The sequence below is a fragment of the Enhydra lutris genome, unplaced genomic scaffold (assembly GCF_002288905.1).
Source record: "Enhydra lutris kenyoni isolate GAN:26980312 unplaced genomic scaffold, ASM228890v2 scaffoldscaffold21, whole genome shotgun sequence".
In the NCBI taxonomy this organism is placed as follows: Eukaryota; Metazoa; Chordata; class Mammalia; order Carnivora; family Mustelidae; genus Enhydra; species Enhydra lutris.
The window spans coordinates 59824236-59844130 of NW_019154105.1; the positions used below are offsets into that span (position 1 = coordinate 59824236).

At 38.8% G+C, this 19895-nt stretch overlaps 1 protein-coding gene across 1 annotated transcript in view; it reads left to right on the top strand.

Moving 5' to 3' along the window:
• LOC111148900 (biorientation of chromosomes in cell division 1 like 1) overlaps window positions 1-19895 on the top strand; it is a 54454-nt gene that overhangs the window by 28144 nt on the left and 6415 nt on the right. Inside the window, exons 11-25 of the mRNA XM_022505676.1 lie at window positions 1732-1796; window positions 2708-2792; window positions 6873-6919; window positions 8279-8339; window positions 9828-9895; window positions 10723-10795; window positions 12025-12104; window positions 13769-13853; window positions 14188-14261; window positions 15537-15612; window positions 15813-15847; window positions 16872-16917; window positions 19041-19090; window positions 19187-19271; window positions 19688-19841. Of these exons, the coding sequence (XP_022361384.1) occupies window positions 1732-1796; window positions 2708-2792; window positions 6873-6919; window positions 8279-8339; window positions 9828-9895; window positions 10723-10795; window positions 12025-12104; window positions 13769-13853; window positions 14188-14261; window positions 15537-15612; window positions 15813-15847; window positions 16872-16917; window positions 19041-19090; window positions 19187-19271; window positions 19688-19841 (1084 nt within the window). The remainder of the gene's footprint in view (window positions 1-1731; window positions 1797-2707; window positions 2793-6872; window positions 6920-8278; window positions 8340-9827; window positions 9896-10722; window positions 10796-12024; window positions 12105-13768; window positions 13854-14187; window positions 14262-15536; window positions 15613-15812; window positions 15848-16871; window positions 16918-19040; window positions 19091-19186; window positions 19272-19687; window positions 19842-19895) is intronic.

Here is a 19895-nt window from a genome sequence, read left to right on the forward strand (position 1 = left end):
TTTCTCAAATGGGAAGATTGAGCTTAGAAACTTGGGTTTAAAACTGAAAACCTTAGACCCATTTTTCCTGTTCTAGGAGAGCAGAGGCAGGAAGCTGGGGGAGGGGAAGTCAGCCAGCCACGTGCAAGTTGGTATACTTTGACCCTCAGGTTTCTTGTGAGTCAAAATGAACACTACCTTACAGCAGCCCTGCGAAATGAGTATTTTTTTTTATCATCCTCATTTTACAAATGAGGAAATGGGTTCTGATTGTTTAAATAACTTGCATAGTCCTTGGGGCCTGTTAGAAAAAAATTACCTCTGAGCTTCAGTTTTCTGTTGTGTAAGATGGGGACAATAGTAACAAACACCAATCCAGCCTTCATCTGATGTCCTATTGTCTTGTGGTATATGTCAGTTCAGTTCAGCTGGCTACTTAAAATCAGGGAAGCACTTTTTTTTTTTTTTTAAACTGAGTTTTATGTTCAGGTAAAATGAGTTTCTGATTTGAAATTTGAAAGAAAAGAAAAATGTTTCCTCCTGACAGGCTTCAAAGAGTGTCAATCTTGCTAGACATACTTGATAACTTTCAAAGGGGTAAGCTTTTGGGCTCAGTCATTCACTATGCCATACAACTTGGAACACTCCGTGCCAGCTACTACTGTGCTAGGCTCTGGGAATGCAAAGGTAACTCTTCAAAATGGGAAACAGCTGTGAATCCAGCCTTGTATTTTAAGTAGGCAGTGACATTCTGGTGGCAGATGCTTAGAATCTTTGAGAACTCAGAGGGACATCATGGGCTAGACTTGAAGGGGTCAGGGATGTTGACTTTTCTACTCTGGCTGTATAAATTTTGGTGTCCTGGACTTTTAAACTGGAACAGACTTGAATGTCATCAAATACAGCCTCAGGAAGCTGAGGCCAGTAGATTGAGTCCTGTTCATTGTAGGGACTTAAGAAAGGCGCCGTTAAGAAGTGTTCCAAGTGTTGAAATAACTTGAAATTTTTCCATTGAATTTAGCCTGGGTAAATTGAATGCTTTGCAGATTTTTATGACTTAACCCTTGCTACAGTCTGTTACTCCTTCCCCTCCCCACCTTTGTTTCCCTGAAGGAGCAAAAAACAGAAGAGGTTTTACCAAGGAAAAGCCTGCAGCCTCTTAGAGAAAGGAAGGATTTTCTCTGGAGGCTTCTGTGTGGGTGGGTGAAAGAACTGGAAGCCACAGTCACAGAGGGACAAGGGAGAGAGAAAGGACTACAACAGGGATAGGATTGAGTCTCCACCAGAGAAAATGCCATTTTCCTTTTGTCTGCCTCATGGCTTCCTAATTTGATTTTCAGCTTTGCTGTGTCAGAGTGAAGCAACAAAGTGAGTCTATTCATAAACATTTTCTTTGTTGAGAATATATAACAGTGGCCCAGAATATTTTCTTTTAGGGCCAAACTTGATACAGAACACTGTAGAAAAATATTTGGAAATGTGATGTCTCCAGAAATAATCTTTTGTTATTCTTTCTGGGCAGCCGTCTTAACAGCAAGAAACAATTTCACTTCCCAAAATGAGTAAATGACCCCTGCCTTTCATCCAAGATTTTTCATCCATATTCCTTTTATTGTTTTCTACTGATGGCAAAATAAAACAGCAGAGGAAGGGGTCATGGCATGCTAGATAATAGCATCCTGTTACCTTTTGATTCAGCGTGTATTTTGTAAGCAAATTCTTTAATTGGTTTAATGGTCTGAATTTCATTAGGCAATGAAGAATCTCCACTGAATGTTCTGGGAGGACGAGCTCTGAAAGGCACCTTGAAAACTGAGGTATGGCTGATAGTCCAGTTATGCTGAGCTATAGGTGATATGAGTGCCATTTGACTACACGCAGATGTATGTGTCCTTAAGCATCATGTGGCTCCTGTTGCCAATGTACTTAAAACACTTACACATTGTTTCTGTCATATCATGAGGCAGGAAAGCTAAGAACCTCAACAATCTCAGTAAATAGTGCCATCATAGTTCCATTTTCTCAAACTGGTCAGCAGGAGTCACCTTCAGTCTCTTCTTATCACCCCATATTTAATCCATTGCCAGTTCTTGCCCCATCTATTTCCAAAATATATCTTGAATCTCCACACACCCTTTGCAGCCTGACCTCATGGCACCCTCTTGAGTATATGAGAGACAAGATAGTAGTAAACCCTGGGACTATGTACATGCAGAGGAGACTCCACTTACTAGCAGGAGCCATGGGTACACAGACAGGAGGGTTTGCAAGGAAGATATTGGAGTGGGGTTTTACAAGTAGAGTAGAAGTTTACCAGAGGAGAAAGAAACAAAAAGAGCCTTGCAGGCAAAGATGCATGTTCTAGACACAGAGCAGAAGGGCCAATTTTGAGCCATGGGCACTGCAGTGATAATGGCGTTGTGTGGACAAATGCAGACCTGACGAGGGAAGGGACATGATTAATGAGGGTCTTGTGTGTCATTACTGATTTGGAGTTTAACTTTTAAAGCAACGGGAGAACCATTGATGAATGAAATAGATTAGATTGATTTTGTTTTTCATTTTCGAAAGTTGGCATGTATTCATTTTCAATTTTGCACAGACTTGAAAGTAGTCTTTTATGTTGTTACAATATGCTAGATGTTTTAATTAAGTTTAGGTTAGTCGTGACTTCTTGTTCTAAAAACCTCAGTTAACTTAGTTTTTTATGGTGCTTTGGTCTTTTTAGACATTTATACCATCGGAGGAAGAGAAAAACCATGAAATTCTAACAGCACCAGCAAGTCCATGTGGGAGAAAGCCAAGTGGAGTAGGTAAGCTCCTTTCCGTGTTGGTTCACATTAATTTCCTGGCCTATGGTTTTATCTTTCATTACAGCTTAAAATCAATAACTGAGAGGTGCCTGGGTAGCACAGTCAGTGAAGCATCTGCCTTTGGCTCAGGTCATGATCTCAGGGTCCTGAGATCAAATCCTCCATCAGACTCCCTGCTCAGTGGGGAGTCTGCTTCTCCTTCTCCCTGTGCCCCTCTTCTCCACTCATGTTCTCTCTCAAATAAATGAATCTTAAAAAAAAAAAATCAAAATAATAGCTGATTCATAATAAAACACCTGACAGGCAATGTGAATTTGCCTCTCACTTTTTAAAATAGGGTGGAGAGGATTCTTTACTATTTTATTTTTAGCATATACTTTTTCTCATCAGTTATCGGTCAGTTTTATGTAAGGTAACATGTAAATCTCTTATTTCCAAATAAGTACAGCAGAAAGCAAGTTGCTTTGAAGCAGACTCTTGCTCTTTCCCCAAAATGTGTCTCCATGCACCTTCCTGCCCTTCCAGGTGCTGTCACACCTCCTTTCCAAAAGCTAACTTACAGCCCATGCACCCACTCACACTTCTGCCTGTTGGCCCTTGGACTCTAGCTGGGCCCCAGTAACCACTGACGCTGCTGCCAGTTTGTACAGGCTCTTCCCAGTCTCTGTGTGCTGTCTTCAGGGTCTACTTCATGTTTTGTAGGAGAGAGCCTCTTAAGGCAGCAGCTCCCAAACTCAGGACCACTTTATACTCTTAAAAATTATTGAGGATCCTAGAGAACTTTCGTTATATGGATTATACCTGTTGACATTTACCAAATAACAAACTAAAACTGAGAAGGTTATAATATACATATCCATCCAATATAATTAACTCACTGTAGGTTAACATAAATTACACTGTTTTTTGTGAAAAATAGCCGATTTTCCCAAATGACAAAACGCAGTAAGAAAAGCGACATGGTTTTGCATTTTCTCAAATCTCTTTAAATCTAGCATAATAGAAAGCAGCTGGTTACTCGTGCTGTTCCTATACTCAATATGTTGCTGTTGTTGTCTTGGTTGAAGTATATGAAGAAAATTCAGCATCACACTTAACATGGTTGATTTTAATAGCCTTTTCAGATAATTCTGGGAACATCACATGGCCTCTGGAAAATTGCATTGTGTACTCATGAATTTAAAAGGTGAATAACATCTTAGTATTTTGACAGTAGTGTGGACCTCGTGGAGCCCTTGAATGACGATTTCAGGAGCCCCAGGGGTCTTTGGACTGCACTTTGAGAACCACTGGGTTAGGGAAATAGAAATGAGAATTGTGACAATGGACAATTATTTCTGGTTTGTATTCTAGTCATTACGGTATTGTCTCTTCTGATCTGCATGTTAACTAGGGGGGAAAGTAAAAGCAACTTTAGAGCCTGTCATCAAATTTATGCTATTTCTTTCTTTTTTTTTTTTTTTTTTTTTTTTTTTTTTCCTCCCATGTTAAAATGTCCATGCAAGCTGCATAGAGCAGTCAGGGTGATTTTAGTTGCAAGTCACAAAAAAACCTGCAAATGTTTATAGGAAATGTTAATTAGCTCACCATCTTAAGCAGTTTAGGCTGTTAGAACAGAATTCCATAGACTGAGTGCTTAAGCACCAAATACTTATTTCCCTTGGTTCTAGAGGCTGGAGGTCCAAGTTCAGGGTGCCAACATGGTCAGGTTCTTGGTAAGGAATCTCTTTTTGGTTATATTTTCGCATGTATGCATGTAGAGAAAGAGATCTCCTCTCTCTTCTTATTTCCATAAAGACACTAATCCCAGCACAATGTTCCACCCTCATTATACTTAAACATCCCAAAGGCCCCACCTCCAAATACTATCACACTAGGGACTTGGGGTTTCAATATATGAATTTTGGGGGGACTCAAACATCCAGTTCATAATAGTATTCACAAAATTGCAAAGTTCAGGCAGAGCATGATCCAAGAGCATGGTGATGTCCCCAAAGACCCATCTTGCAAAGACCCAATTTCTTCCCTTTCCCTTAGACCCCAGTAGAGGTAATTGCTTTCTTATTTGTTAGTCTCTAGAGAAATATCTTTGTCCTCTCATTCCTGGCCAAAATCCCAAGACTTATTCTGATTCAGCTTAGTTACCTTTGTCCATCCTAAACTAATTACTTTGGCCAGATGAACGTACTTGCTGGTTGATTAAAAGTAAATCAAGTGCTCTGTTCCTGGGGTGAGAGTAGAGCTGGTATCCCTGGAAACACATTGTGCCCCAGACCATAATCCAAGCTCTTGGGGAAGGTGCTAGGAGAGCAACTATATGTTTACAATGTGATGACCTTGGCTCTTTAAATTATTCCCCCAACAAACATTGGTAAGCAAGGTAAGGGAAATTGAGGTAGAGAATGAAGTCCCTGTCTGCGCTCAGGGAGTTTGCAGAAATAACATGCCAGGAGAAAGGTGCTCTCTGTAATAAAGATACATTCGTGTCTGGTGGGGTCAGCTTTGCTGGGGAGGGCTTTGGGGAGGGCAAGGGTTTAAACTGAACCAATCTCTCTCTCCCCTTTAATTATAGAAAGTAAGACACATAGAAGTGCATAATCGTTTTCCCACTTCTCATGGTACCCTCCTTAAATACAACCCTTTATTTAAACAAAAATGTAATCATAGTATTTATAGTGTTTTCTAATTTCTTTTCTTTTTTTTTTTTTTTTACTTAGTGTATACAGATTGACTTCATTTGTTTTAACAGCTGAAAGTAGTCTATAACGCCTTTTCCTACTTGTTAGATCTTCAGTGGTCTCCAGTTTTATAGTATTTACTATTATAAATAAAGCTGCAATGAATTTTCATATGTGTGTAGTTACGTGTTTCCCTAAGTATTTCCATGAAAGAGAATTGAAGGCTCAAAGAATATGTAAGTTTTGAATTTTCATAACACTCGTCACTCCCCCTAAGTTGGAACCAGATATGGAGGCATGAATAAGTTTGCATTAGGTGGACACAGCAAAGGGAAGGGCAGTGTGTAAGGAGTGGTGTGTATAAATCCTCACCCAGGACTAACTGGGGTGATCCGGGGCAGGGACCTTCTAAGGCAAAACTATCTGAAGAGGTGACCTTCGAAGTATGTGATCTCAAAAGCCTTATAAACAGAAGTATCAGGCAGTCCTGGAAGACCACCCCCAAGGCCTGAGAAACCATTCATGCTGATGTGTTAAAACCATAATGATGACAGATGTATTCAAAACCTAGATGTATTAGTTAAAACTTGTATATATGTGTTAAAGTACAAATAATTGAGCACCTAGGTGGCTTAGTTAAGCTTCTGCCTTCGGCTCAGGTCATGATCCCAGGGTCCTGGGATGGAGCCCCACATCCAGCTTCTTGCTCAGCAGGGAGTCTGCTTCTCCCTCTGTTCCACCCCCCCATGCTCTCAAATAAATAAATAAAATCTTTATTTAAAAAGGTACAAATAATTAATAATCCCATTTGTTAATTGTCAAGAAGGTAACATTTTTGGATTCTGAAGTCCTTTGTTCCCACAGTTTATTCCAGATGACTTCACTGTGTTTAGGTACGATTCAATAAGGGATCTACTTACGTAAAAGGAAGTTGTTTAAAAGAAAAATGTGTGTTCTGTCATTGTTGAGTAGAAACAGTAGACCTCGTACTTCAAGTTTCCAGAGAATATAAATAGACCATTGCTGTTTGAAGGAATAGAATCTAACTTTTCACTTGATGGCATTATTTTTAAATGAACCAGTGTCACTTTGCTGCTGAATAGTTACAGCAAAGGTCTACCTTTCTCCTAAGCTTCAGATGATCAAATAGGTAAATAGGTGCAGGGATTTAATGGACCACTGCCATTATTATAAAAATGTAGGCAACATTAATTTCTGTTGTTTTTCTGGAATAATGGCAGGCACAGTTTATAGAAAATAATTGGTCAGAATTTAAATAGTTCACAAGGCAGCTAGGCAATAGCGACATAGTCCTGCTTTACCTTTAAAAATCCTAAGTTTATTCTCTGTGGTTCAGAAACAATATTCAGTTTCCTTATTTCTTATTTTTGTTTTTGAACAGCCGAACTACAGAGGGAGCCTTTCTTGGTGAATGAATCACTTAATAATGTAAGTCACCATAATGGTTTGGGTTTTGTTATGGGGCTTGGTGTTTTGAGAGCAAATGTAAAAGGGCCATCTAGCAAAGGTGGTCTGTGCGTTCTTCAGGAGACAGGAGGCTGTTTGTAGTGCGCTCTCCACTCACGTGCAGCATACCAGCTGAGATACTCAGGCCAGTGTGAAATTGTATTCGCTGATGTTGGGAATTTTAGTTGTTTTCCCCAAGAAAAAGATCACTCTTGAAACATTTAAGGAAACAGAAGAAGGCCCAGATACCTCAGACTAGGAAACTCACCTCAGAATTACTAATGAAATCCTTCAAAGAACCATGAACTTTCTACTTTTTATTATTGTAACAAGTTTGATAATTGGATTACAACATCTGAAATTATCCTGGTGCTATAAACAAAACATTTTATTTTAAGAACTAAAGTTCTTTTTGTGTTTCTGGAAAGCCTTTATGAAGATACTACACTCTAATTGCCACGTATACATATTCTTTCCCAGCTGTGGCTGTCATAATGTCTTTGGTGCTTGAAAGAAATTTTATGTCTTTCTTAATGCACAGGGGACCTGATACCAGGAGAAAACATTCTGTAAAGTGCCTGCAAATTGCAAAGAGACACATTATTTCCAGTGTCCCAAGAGAACTCCGGGGAGCTCTGTGCACTGCCAGACATCAGAGGGCTATCTTCACCCCTTGAAACATCCTGCTTTATGGCTAGAAACTCATATACAGTCAGCTGAGTAAGAGGAAAGAGAAAAGCCCACTTGGTTTGGTTCAGATTTACTCTCCTGTGGAGCCAGTGCTCCTCCTCACCTCACTACCCTGAGGACCCTGGCAGCTGCCTTTCCCCAATCTGAGAATATCACTGGCCTTTCCAAATATGCATGAAATTCTGTAACTAGGATTTAGAATGTTGTAGGAAATTCTAAGACTTCCCCTCAGTTAAAAAAATAAAAGTACAGTTGACGAGATTTGCCAGAGAGATGATGACAAAATGACAGAATCCTTTAGCATTTTTAAATAAAGAAAAAAGTCATGAGGATATGGGATGGGAAGAAAATTCATAGAATTCAGAATTTATTTATTTATTTTTTTAAATTTCTTACACTTTTGTTATAACTGTTCTAAAGACAAGGAGAATAAAACATAGTAGGATGATAATTTGTTAAACCGAGACTTCTTCAAAAGGAAGATATTCTGTGCTCTACCTCTTGTGGATGAAATTTAAAAGAGCATGTATTCCAGCCCATTTCCACATTTCCCACAAACAACCAGGTTATGTCAGTTCTCTTACTTGTTTTTTCTGCCTTTAAGACTTTGGTGATATTATCCATAAATAATCTTTTCTGTGGTATGTTTAGGCCAAAAATATGGGCTCAAGAGCAAATGAAGAACTTTGTAGCAAATCTCCTAACAAAGAAGGTAAGTTAATGAATTTTGTAGTATTAATGTTGGTTTTAACTGTAGTTTCCATTTGTTGAATGCTTTCTATATGCCAAGCCCTGTGCTAATTACTTCACAAATTTTCTCTTACTTAATTCATATGATTTGGTAGGTATTAACAGCATTACTTCTGTAGCTGGGGAACCAAGGGTGTGAGGGGTCCACTGCCGTGTTCAAGGTCCTGCAGCTATTAAGTGGTGCCTTGACGTAAATAGCTACTAGAACTTTCTCAGTAACTTCACTGTGGACTTAATCCAATGGGAATACAAAATGTGTAGCTGCCTGAGGTTTGTACTGTAGAAGTTCTGTGTTTACTTCTGACAGGCAGTCTCTGTTTGGTAGATCAAGTGTATCACATTTATGTCGATATTCTCCTAGGAGTCAGGCCTCATTCCATGAAACCTGTGGAGGCTACCAACTCCAGAGGGATACTTCTCCTCTCAAAAAGAACATAGAATGTTGTTGATACCTTATTCCAAGAGTGGGGAAAGAAGTCTTTTTATAATAATATACCATATTTCAAACCAAAGTAAAGCAGCAATAATTATAAACAGTCATGTACTTATCACCTAGTTTTGTCATATCTTTAAAAGTGTAGTATATTTGCTTCAGGTGCTTTTTAAAAAAAATTACAGATATAGTTGAAATCACATATGCCTCACTGATCCCAGTCTCTCTTATCTCGCTCAAAAGGGAGCCACTGTTCGGCAATTGCTATATATATGTCCATAAAAAATATGTAGCCTGATGTTGCATAGTTTAGGAAGAGGAGATCACATTAAAGAAACTGTCTCCACCTTGTTTTTTCATTTGGCATTATGCTCTGAAATTGTGTCATGTTGATATGTATAACTCTAATTACTTTATTTCAGTTGCTCTTTGGTATTCCATTGTGTGAATATATCACTGTAATTCTCTTTTGCTTTTGTTGGTGGGCATTTGGGTCTTTTGCAACTTTTCCCAATTGCAGAGTGCTACCACACATGATCTTGTACCTCTCTCCCAATGCATATGTCATGTACCTGGAGCTTAGTGTGGAATTGCTGAGTTGGGGGATACCTCTTCAGCTTTACTGGATGTGCCAAATTGTCCCTGGGTGGTGTACCAATTATAACTCCACACCTTCTCCTTTTTTGGTTTTTACCAGACTGGTGAATGTTTGCTAATCTGACAGCTATGAAATAATACCTCTTGTTTTCCTTGGATACATCTTCATATTGTGTTGCTCCATGAGCTGGAGGAAACTGGCTGTGAAGTCACTGTGCAGAGTCCAGTGACCTCATCCCTCCATAAACCTTTTTATTTACATTCTGCAAATGGGAATCAGGGAGCTTACGTGGTTGCTATGAGGACCCCGTCAAAATGACTTATAAAGTGTCCTTCCCGCTGCCATGCACACCCTAAGATAAGTATTGAAATGAATAAATACTTAACTTTTTTTTCCTCTTTTTTGTATTTATTAATCAGAAATATCCAGCGGCAGAAAAGACAGTGAAGCCTTAAGAGATCACAGTGTTGAAGCAAATCCTAAAGAGGTGGGTTTGCATAAGAAACTCAAGTATTCGTGTTTTGTATATAGTACTTTTGTACAAAGGCCTTAGTTCTTTGTATGTATTAAAAATTAAGTGGCTCTCCATATCACTTTTATCTGTTTATACTCTCGTGTAGGTAATTATTGGTAACTATGTCCACATTGTAGTCAGGAAGGCTAAATGTTATTTCTTACACTGTCTTTCCTCAGTTCTTTGCTAGGCCACTGAAAGAGGAGAACACTACCAATTAATTTAGGACATGCCACTGATTGTAAGACATATCTTGACTTCAGAGATGGGAAAAGAAGCATGTTGTTGTTTTTTTGTTTTGTTTTGTTTTGTTTTGTTTGTAACACATTTTAGAATGGTTGGAATACAGTGACTAACCAGAAACAGGTTCTAATGTTTTGTATGGATTTACATTCAAATACAATACAAAAAAAAAAAAAAAAGAAGAAGACTCAACCTTACAAAATAAGTATCATCCAAATCTAGATGCCGAAAGTGTTATTCTAGATTTTTAAAAAACTTATTTCAGGGATGCCTGGGTGGCTCAGTGGGTTAAGCCTCTGCCTTCGGCTCAGGTCATGATCTCAGGGTCCTGGGATCAAGTCCCGTATCGGGCTCTCTGCTCAGCAGGGAGCCTGCTTCCTCTCTCTCTCTCTCTCTCTCTGCTTTCCTCTCTGCCTACTTGTGATCTCTGTCAAATAAATAAAATCTTTAAAAAAAAAAACTTATTTCAAAGACTAAAGCTAATAAATGTACTGTCATTTCAGTAGATTTGGTTCCAAATTCTGTTGACTTTAATATATAGTCATTCTTGATTCCAGGTTGAAGAGGAAGAAAGGCAGATGCCTAAAAGAAAAAGAAAGAAGCATTATCCCTCTTCAGAAGATGAACTGGGTAACATATTTAGACCATATATATTCCTTTTTCAGACATCTTAGAAGATCGTATTATTTTTACATCCAAAATTTTGGGCCAATATCGAAAATTTTTGAGAGGAATAATTGCTTACTTTTACAGCTCTGGAGTCCAGTTTGTATCCAGACTGGCTTGGCATCTCCAGGGCTTTTTCTGAAGTTGATTTAGAAACTACATTTTTACCTGCAGAAGACCCAAACCCTGGAACTCAGACCCACACTCCCTCTGTAACCTGTGCCTGGGCCCAACCAGGTGCCATCTAACTCCTTATTTTATATCATCAACAGATGCCCCACAGAGCTAGTAAAGCACGTTAATAAAAATTCATGTAATAGCCCTTGTGTGCTTCATACTGTTGATTTTCCCATGGTCTATAACAGTGCTCCCACAGAACTTGCCACAATGATGGAAATGTTCTTTTATCTAGTACAGTAGCCACTAGCCATGTGTGACTATTGAGCAATTAAATGTGGTTGGTGTGAATGAAAGACTGGATTTATAATTGCATTCAATTTTAATTACTCAAATTTCAGCATCCACATATAGCTAATAGCTACCCTATCAGATGGTATAGAGACTTATACATTGATACCTGGCATGAGGTACAAATGTAACAAATATTTATTAAGTCATATGTGAGAAAGAAAGGAGAAATACTTTCCTTTTTTGGTTAGGAGCATGTAATTATTTTTTAATTCTTGAGTTCATATTTTAGATACTATTCATGTTATTTTATACACATAATAACTGTGTGAATTAGGCATTATTACCATTTTATAAATAAAGAAATTAAGATTCAGCAAGATTGTGACTTTATTCCCACCAAGTAAATCTGATTCCTAAACCCATGGTCTCAATCACTATGCTGTACCTCCTAGGTGGTAACCACATTCAGGAAGTTAGACATATCTCTGGGAACTTTGTATGCCCTAAGCCCTTACCATAGAGTCTTCTAGCATATTGGTATCAGCTAAGCATTTGTGGATTTTTTATTTTATTTTTTATATTTTACTTTTTTTGGTTTTACAGGGGCCACAGTCAGTGTTCAGTGCTTAAATCACATGACATAAATACATTTAGAATAACTTTTCTCTTCACTGTATCACAAGACTAAAAAAGAAGTCTTAAACTGTCTTAAAATAGAACTATGCATTTCATTTTTCATTTAGCTTTTATTCCTTTGTGATTCTGTCCAAACTGATTTACAGATGATAATCCAGATGTCCTAGATTCCAAAATAGAAACAGCACAGAGGCAGTGTTCAGAAACTGAACCACAAGATATAAAGGTATTCTTTCCATGTATTAATTTTAAGTTTTGGGGTAACCTAATTTCATCACTGTGAACACTTATTAAAATAATTCTTTTTCATTCTAGTATTCTTTTTACTTTACGTATCTCTAATATTCATTATATTATAAAATGTATATTTTTTAGGATCCTGCAGGAAAAAAAAATACTGTACTTTATTATTTTATACTGTAAGAGTGTATTAATTTCACAGTTTGTGTATAACCATTGCATAGGTTTCTGTTCAGTGATGTCATTGACTTCAGGCTTCTAGGTGCTTCCTTCCAAAGTGTCAGATGCTTTACCACAGATGTGCTTGTACCAAAACATTGAAATAGAGTGATATATATTATGTTAAAGTTTTAATAACCTGCCTTCTCTCTACTTTACTTCCTGCCTCTAAAATATAAGTTGTCCAAGGATTGGCCTCTCTCATTGCCTTTTTTTCATATGGTCTTATTTTCATCTGATGACTCAGGGAAGTGGCTCACAAATTTTATTTCTGTTCCTGCTCTCTAGGCCCAGATTTCTCCATTTCCTGCTAGATAGCTCTTCTTAGGCATGCTTCCATTTCTGAGACTCAGTGCTGCTCATTGTCTATTCCAAACTAGTTCCATCTCCTTTCTCTGTCTTTCCCTAATTTATTTTTTTCCACCATGTTCCAAAAGTGTTTAAGTTAGCTTATAGAAACATTCAGTTGAATTCTAGCTTACTAAAACCAGTTCAGAGTCTCTGTTTTCTGCCAGTGACTGATGAACTAAATAAAAAGTAGTCAAAGAATTTTAACAACCAAGTAGAGAGTCCTGTATCGTCATGAATTTCAATTGGTCATGGTGAAGGAAAGAAACGGGATTTTAACCCCATCCTTCCGCCTGCCCTGTCTAGAACAAGAATCCTGAGACAGTACTCTTTAATTTGGAGAGAGGCAGGAATATTGAAGGGGTCTCTTTTTATTATCCCTTCAATATCATGAAAGTTTTTTAATGCAGAATTTAACTAAAATATACCAACCATTTTCACTAAGAAATCACATCTAGATAATGTTTTCAATGTTTATAAGACAAATGTTTATAAGACAATTCTAACTTTATATTTTAATTTGTGTGGGTTGGGTTTGTTTTGTTTTTTACATACTATATCAGTATTACAGTACAACATTTTGGTATTTCATGCTGAAAACTGTTTTGCAACTAAGAGTGAATGATTCAACTGTTGAGAGACCGTTGCTCTAAATCAGCCTACCCTGATACTCTGAAATTCTCATAGGCACTTTCCCTCTTTATCCCTTCCCCTAGTCCCCTCCTCCAACACCCAATAAAGAAAAGAAATCTGTTGCAAGTTCCTATCACTTCCTTCTTTGGAGTTTCTCTCAGAAAGATAAAATACGGGATGAGGGAGGAAAAGACCGATTCTGTTTTGCAGGGAGGAAGATAGTGCCCCTGTTGCTTTATGGTTGAGTTTTATCTCATTCTGTTCTACCTTCAGAATTTGTATCTCTTTGTATAGCTTCACTAGCTGCAAGAAAGAGTTACTTTTTAAAATTCTGTGACAAACTTATTAAAAAACAGCTAGAAATTTGTTTTTGAGATAAAAAGGAAAACCTTGGGGAGGACAAGTGAGGCAGGGTTAAGAAGCTTCTTGTATTGTTTAACTTCTCCACAGGAGGAGAACACTGGAGATTTGGAAGAATTATCTAAAACAGGTTCTAAGACAAACAGCACTGCTTCAAGGGCCATGGATGAAAAAGGTGAGTATACTATACAGACTTGGATGAATTGTTTTGAGATGAGACTCATCTCTCACCAGGCTTCATAGCCTAAACCGCGCCAACTTGTTTGCCCTCCCTTGAGAATGCACTTTATACTCACAGGGCTTGGGAATCATTTTGAATTTGGGTCTTAACCCAAAGTGCGCTTCTTATCAGTTAGCCAGACTCCTGCTTGTTAACTTCAGTGGCATAGGCCCACGATGACGTACATGTGCATGTGTGACTGGGGCCATGCAGGACACCTGGGCAGGTGTGGTGGCCATGTGGCTGACTGTGGTCCCCAGACCTGAACAGAGCTCTGCTGTCTCTGCAGACGAATACAGCAGTGGCGAAGCTGCTGGCGAAAAGACAGAGCAGAATGACGATGACAACGTGAAATCTCAGGAGGTAGGGGATGTCTTTTTTGTATCTTCCTGTTCAGATATTTAAGTACTAATGGCAAATAAAATGCATTAAGTGCTATTACCTAAAGTTTTTGTCAAGTGCTTTTGAAGTAGTTCATTTTTTTAGTGCAGTGGGACACCCTTTCATACTATGCATTTTATCAGTGTCCATTTGATTAATTTTGGTCTCTTCATTTTCATTTCATCCAAACATTTGTTTGAGACCTATTTCTGTCAAGACTGCATAGGATCAGCCCAGAGCTGTACCTCAGTTGTTAAGTCACATTCCTGTCCTGGCAGTGGGGCATGGCCAAGTCAGGCAAGTGTTTAGGTCAGAGAATCGGGCTGCTGAGCCCTGGAGTCTGGACAGGACAAAATGGGGGCAGCACAGCGGGATGTGCAGAAGGCCTACAGCTGATGCCCAGTGAAACCCAGTTTTGTGAGGCCAGGTGGGGGATTCCTGGAAGGCAGCAGGAACAGGCCAACCTCCAGCCCTGCCCCTCCCTGTCTCAGGGGATTTGCAGGGAGCCCAGTGCAGGGAGGAATCCACTGGCCTGAGACAGGCCCTAAATCAAGGGAGCAACCTATACAACAGACACATCTAGATAACCATTACCAAGTTTGTCTGACACCCTTTTTTTAATTTTATTTTTAAATTCAAGTTAGTTAACATGTATTATTAGTTTCAGAGGTAGAATTTAGTGATTCATCAGTTGCATGCAACACCAGCACTCATTCCATCAAGTGCCCTCCTTAATACCCATCCCCCAGTTACCCATCCCCTCACCCACCTCCCCTCCCACCACCCTCAGTTTGTTCCCTAGAGTTAAGAGTCTCTTCTAGTTTGCCTCCCTCTCTTGTTTTTATCTTGTTTTATTTTTCCTTCCCTTCTCCTGTGTTCATTAGTTTTGTTTCTTACATTCTACCCAGTACAACTTCTTAATAGTTCCTATTGTTTTCTCATACTTCTGTATGAGAAGTTCAGTGGCCTCCTTTATTTTTCGTAAGGGATAACATTTGGTCACAAGTGACTAGGACTAAATCCAAATTTAAATGTGCATGCATACCGATTGCCGAAGTCAAAGTGGACACAAAATGCTCACTTCGATTACCTCATCATAGTTTCACAGTACAGTTCTCAGTGTTTGTCAGGTGATGGAATGCACAGAGAGAAATGAAGCACAGGGGTCATGTATTATTTTAAGTGACAGGATCGGAGACCTCTGAGGAGGGAACTCTAAATTTTTATTGCTTTTTTCCCCCTCCCTTTCCCCCTTAGGAAGATCAGCCAGTAATTATTAAAAGGAAAAGAGGAAGACCTCGTAAACACCCCTTAGAAACAGCGTTAAAAACAAGTGAGTATTTTTTATGTTTTCGGTTCACACGCAAGACATTTTCAGGGGGTGCCTGGCTGGTAGAGTGTGCAGTTCTTAATCTCAGAGTCGTGAGTGCAAGTTCCATGTTGGGTATAGGGCCTACTTTAAAAAAAAAAAAAAAAAAAAAAGACATTTTCAAACTGATTTTCTAAGTGAGAATTTTATTTTTTGCTTTTTAGAAGAAGACTGCAAAACAGATACTGGCCTTGTCACTGTAAGTAATTGTAACAGATGAGAACTCTGGGAGTTCTTGACCTGGATAGTGTATACTGCAATATTTGTATTTTCCACTACTTTATTTTTTCAAATATTAGAAAAGTATTAAAAGAATCCCTTAAATAAAACACTGAATAACTATTTAAATAATTTTTCAGTTACTAATGTTTTACATAAACAGTCTTCAGTCTGATCCCATCCTCACTTATGAGTTTGCTTCTATAAAAATTATCTAGGGACTTAGCTTCTTGTCATCCTTGATTAAAATACAGAAAATGGTCGTTTTATACGGTTTTTAGGTAATTGCTTCTTTATGGAAATCTCCAGTGTGTCTCACCTCTTACTACTCTCTGTAGAGTTCCTCTCATAACAAACATACACTGATTTCAGTGCAGGAAAATCCTCAGTGACACTTTATCTTTTTAAACTTTATCTTTGACTCTGAAGTGTATATTCAGCAAAAATCATTGTATCAAGACTTCATTGCATGACAGCATTAGTAGAAGGACAAATATATGTCCAGTGTCCTAAAAGCAAATGAGGTTCCAGCCTCGGCTTTGCCACTTACTCCCAGAACTGTGATGCCGAGCTGATCATGTGACCCTCATAAAGCTCCTATTGGACATAAAGTAGCATAAGAATACCTATAGTGCTCACCTCAATAGAATTATTACAAGACAGCAAAATGAAAGCACCATAGGCAAACACATTTGTCAGCACATAAGACAGCATGGGGAATATGAGCAGTGGCCTGGCTGCGTCACCTCCTGTGCCCCTCTCCCAGGGTTGCAGTGGAATGGCTGGGGAAGAGGCTCGTGGGAGCCCTGATTGTCTTGTGGAAAGACCATGTGTTCAGAAGCATGGCATCTATATTTGCTTGGTATTCTTAATTAGCTGCAAAAGATAGGTTCCAAGTACTCTGCCTCCATAATAGAGGTCCTAAACCTGCCTTGCAGAACAGATGACTTTCTTTGTGATGATGACTAACTGCTGACTTCAGTTTTTTGTTGGTTTAAATTTAGGTAGAACAGTCTCCACCTGGCGGCAAACCAAAATTCACACAGACAGGTGTGTACCTAGAGCATTGCTCTGCGTTGGATCCAAGGAAGGGGTGGGGGCAGTTGGCTATTGGGGAAGGTTTTAGAGTTTCATTGTTTTGCCATGAAGTGGATTAGAAGGTTGCCCTTGTAGCCCTGGGAGACTACAGCTATTGGCTTTTCTTGTGATCTGAGCTCTTCTTGGTTTTGGAAGTGTCTAAGAAGCCTCCAGAGAGGAGGGTAAAGGCAACAAAAAGTAAAATGGGGATGACATTGCTGTGTCCAAATCATAATTTACTGGATATGTTTAAGGGAAAAATAGATCAGCCTAGGAACTAGGCACTCTTACCAGGAAGTCAGGAATTTACTCAAGAGCCTATTGTTCTCAGAAAAAGAAGAATTTTGAAAGCAGCCTGTGTAGTTTCTAAAGCCAGAGTGCAAGAGATAAAACTGTTTCAGTTATTTTTTGTCCTCCTTCCAAGGAGAGAAATACTCCAAAATGTTGACAATGATTGGCCCTGGGTGGTTAGATAATGGGAACATTCCATGTTGTTAACATTGCCTGAATTTTCTGGAATTTTTACAATGTGTATATATTAATGTCTTGGTTAATTAAATTTTTTTTTTTTACATAAAAACAGCAAGACCGGGGCACCTGTAGCTAGGTTGGTTAAGCAACTGACACTTGATTTTGACTTAGGACATGATCTCAGGGTCGTGAGATCAAGCCCCATGTCAGGTTCCGTGCTCAACAGGGAATCTGCTTGAGATTCTTTCTCCCTCTCCCTCTGCGCCTGCCCTCAGCACACACGCTCTCACTCTCTCTCATAAAATCTTTTTTCTTTTTTAAAAGGCAACAAGGCCTTTCGGTGAGTTTTAAAGTGATGGCATAGGCAAAAAAGATGAATGTGACACCTGTTTGGGGTAAAATAAATAGCTGGTGCGATCAGGAAAGTACGTACATAATCTCACCAAGGTACAGCAAATACGTAATGTGGAAACCTTTCCACGTAGTTAACTGTGTGATCTTGTAATCATATTTCAGTTGTTCTTGTCTCTTGGAAAATTAAGGTTGATTTATTATTTTTTTTTACAAGGGAAAATTTTGCTTATGTTTGGTTTTTAACCAGTTTTTATTCATAATGTTATAATATTTTGAATCGATACAATGAGAAAGAATTATAAAGAAACCTTTATAATTTGAACGCCCTTTAAGGACTGTAATTGGAGCTCTGCGGGTATGTTTGGGGTTGGGCAGCACTTTTCCGAGTCTGGGTAATGGTGACCAGTTACGACAGGCTTCTTCGCTCTGGCGTTCTTGGTGTGACTCTTCTGCCCACATCAGTGTACTGAACCTGCAAAAAGGGTATTACATGGACCTCGCCACCAGTGAGAAGTACCTTTGGGTTGTTGAGTGTCTAGGGAGCATCCCTGAACTTTAATTTCAAACAGTGCATTAAACTAAACTTCATTTTTCCCCAAGATACATTGTCAGAAAATTGTAACTTCTACAGAAAGCAAATATATAAAGAATAGGCATACACAACCTAAAATAAGTTAGATATGTACTTTTCTAATTGCTCTGATGTAACTGTTTATAGTCAAGAGAACTCTAGCTATTGCACTACTTATTAGTCCTGTGACTGAACAAATTACTTAAATCAAGTTACTTGAGTCTCGGTTTTCCTAACTACCAAAGGGATATCATAATGGAGAGGGAGCTACATAAGATATCAGTGAGATCTGTAATCCTGACCTGTGGGTCCTGGTGTGGTTTGAGGGCTCCGCAGATGTCCCTTTCCTCCTCTCTTTCTGGGTGCAGAGTATTTGATCTGAAAGGGACCATACAGGTGGTCTGACCCTTTTATCTTATGGATAAAAACCGAGGCTTGAAGAATTTAAGTAATTTTGTCAGATTGCATAGGTTATTTGTGAAAAGTCTGAAGTGCAAATCTGGAGGTCCTGACTTGTATTCGAATGTACTTCCTGCTAGGTATTCTGACTCAAACTCTGCTTGCCTGATACAAAATAATGATAAATTGTTAAACAGTACATTAATCAGCACTGGTACATTCAGAGACAATAAGCCAGACTGTTGAAAAGTTAATTTTATACTAAGAGAGTGTTAATGCAGACATTTTCCTTTTCTTAAAGATGAGTCCAATAAAGAAACCACGACCCTACAAGAAAGAGGTATAAGCAACGTAAGTGTCAGTTTTCTTATCAAGGTATGTCCTTTAGGTACTGAACAAGGTATGTTCAATTAACCATCCTTTCAACTTTAATTTTATTGCTTCCAGGACGATGGTGAAGAAAAAACAGTAGCAAGTGTGCGTCGGAGAGGAAGAAAGCCCAAGCGTTCACTCACTCTGTCAGATGATGCTGGTGTGTTTCTGGCACATTTCTTAATTGCAGGGTCTTACCATTTCAAAATCCCCTTTTTTAAGAGTTTTTCTCTGGATAAGGAAAAAATCCAATGGGGCACAGTCAGTATTAATATTACATAAATATGTGTGAAATGACTCTAATCCCATGTCAGAAATGGTACATCCCAGATGCTTTTCTGAGTACATGTGAATTTTTCATGAATGCTGGCTGTGAACTGCCTAAGTAAACTATCCCAAATGTGTTTGAGATTAAGTTAAACAGTTGTGAATTGCAAGTGCTGAAACAAAAGGAAATGGAAAACCACTTCTTCTGCCTCCAAGTCCCTAATATCCTACATTCTAAACTCCATGACTCTCCTTTGGAAGTGTCTTGGGGAATTGTACAATCCAGGTGTTACCCTTCTATTTGAACAGAATCTTCAGAGCCAGAAAGAAAACGCCAGAAATCAGTTTCTGAAGCCACTGAGGACAAGAAGGACCAGGATTCTGAGGAGGAAGAGGAGGAGGAGGAAGAGGATGAGCCCTCAGGAGCCACTACAAGGTCCACCACCAGATCAGAGGCTCAGAGGTAACGGGGGCAACAGAGAGCTTCCAAAGGCCTTCACCACCTTCTCCATCAGAC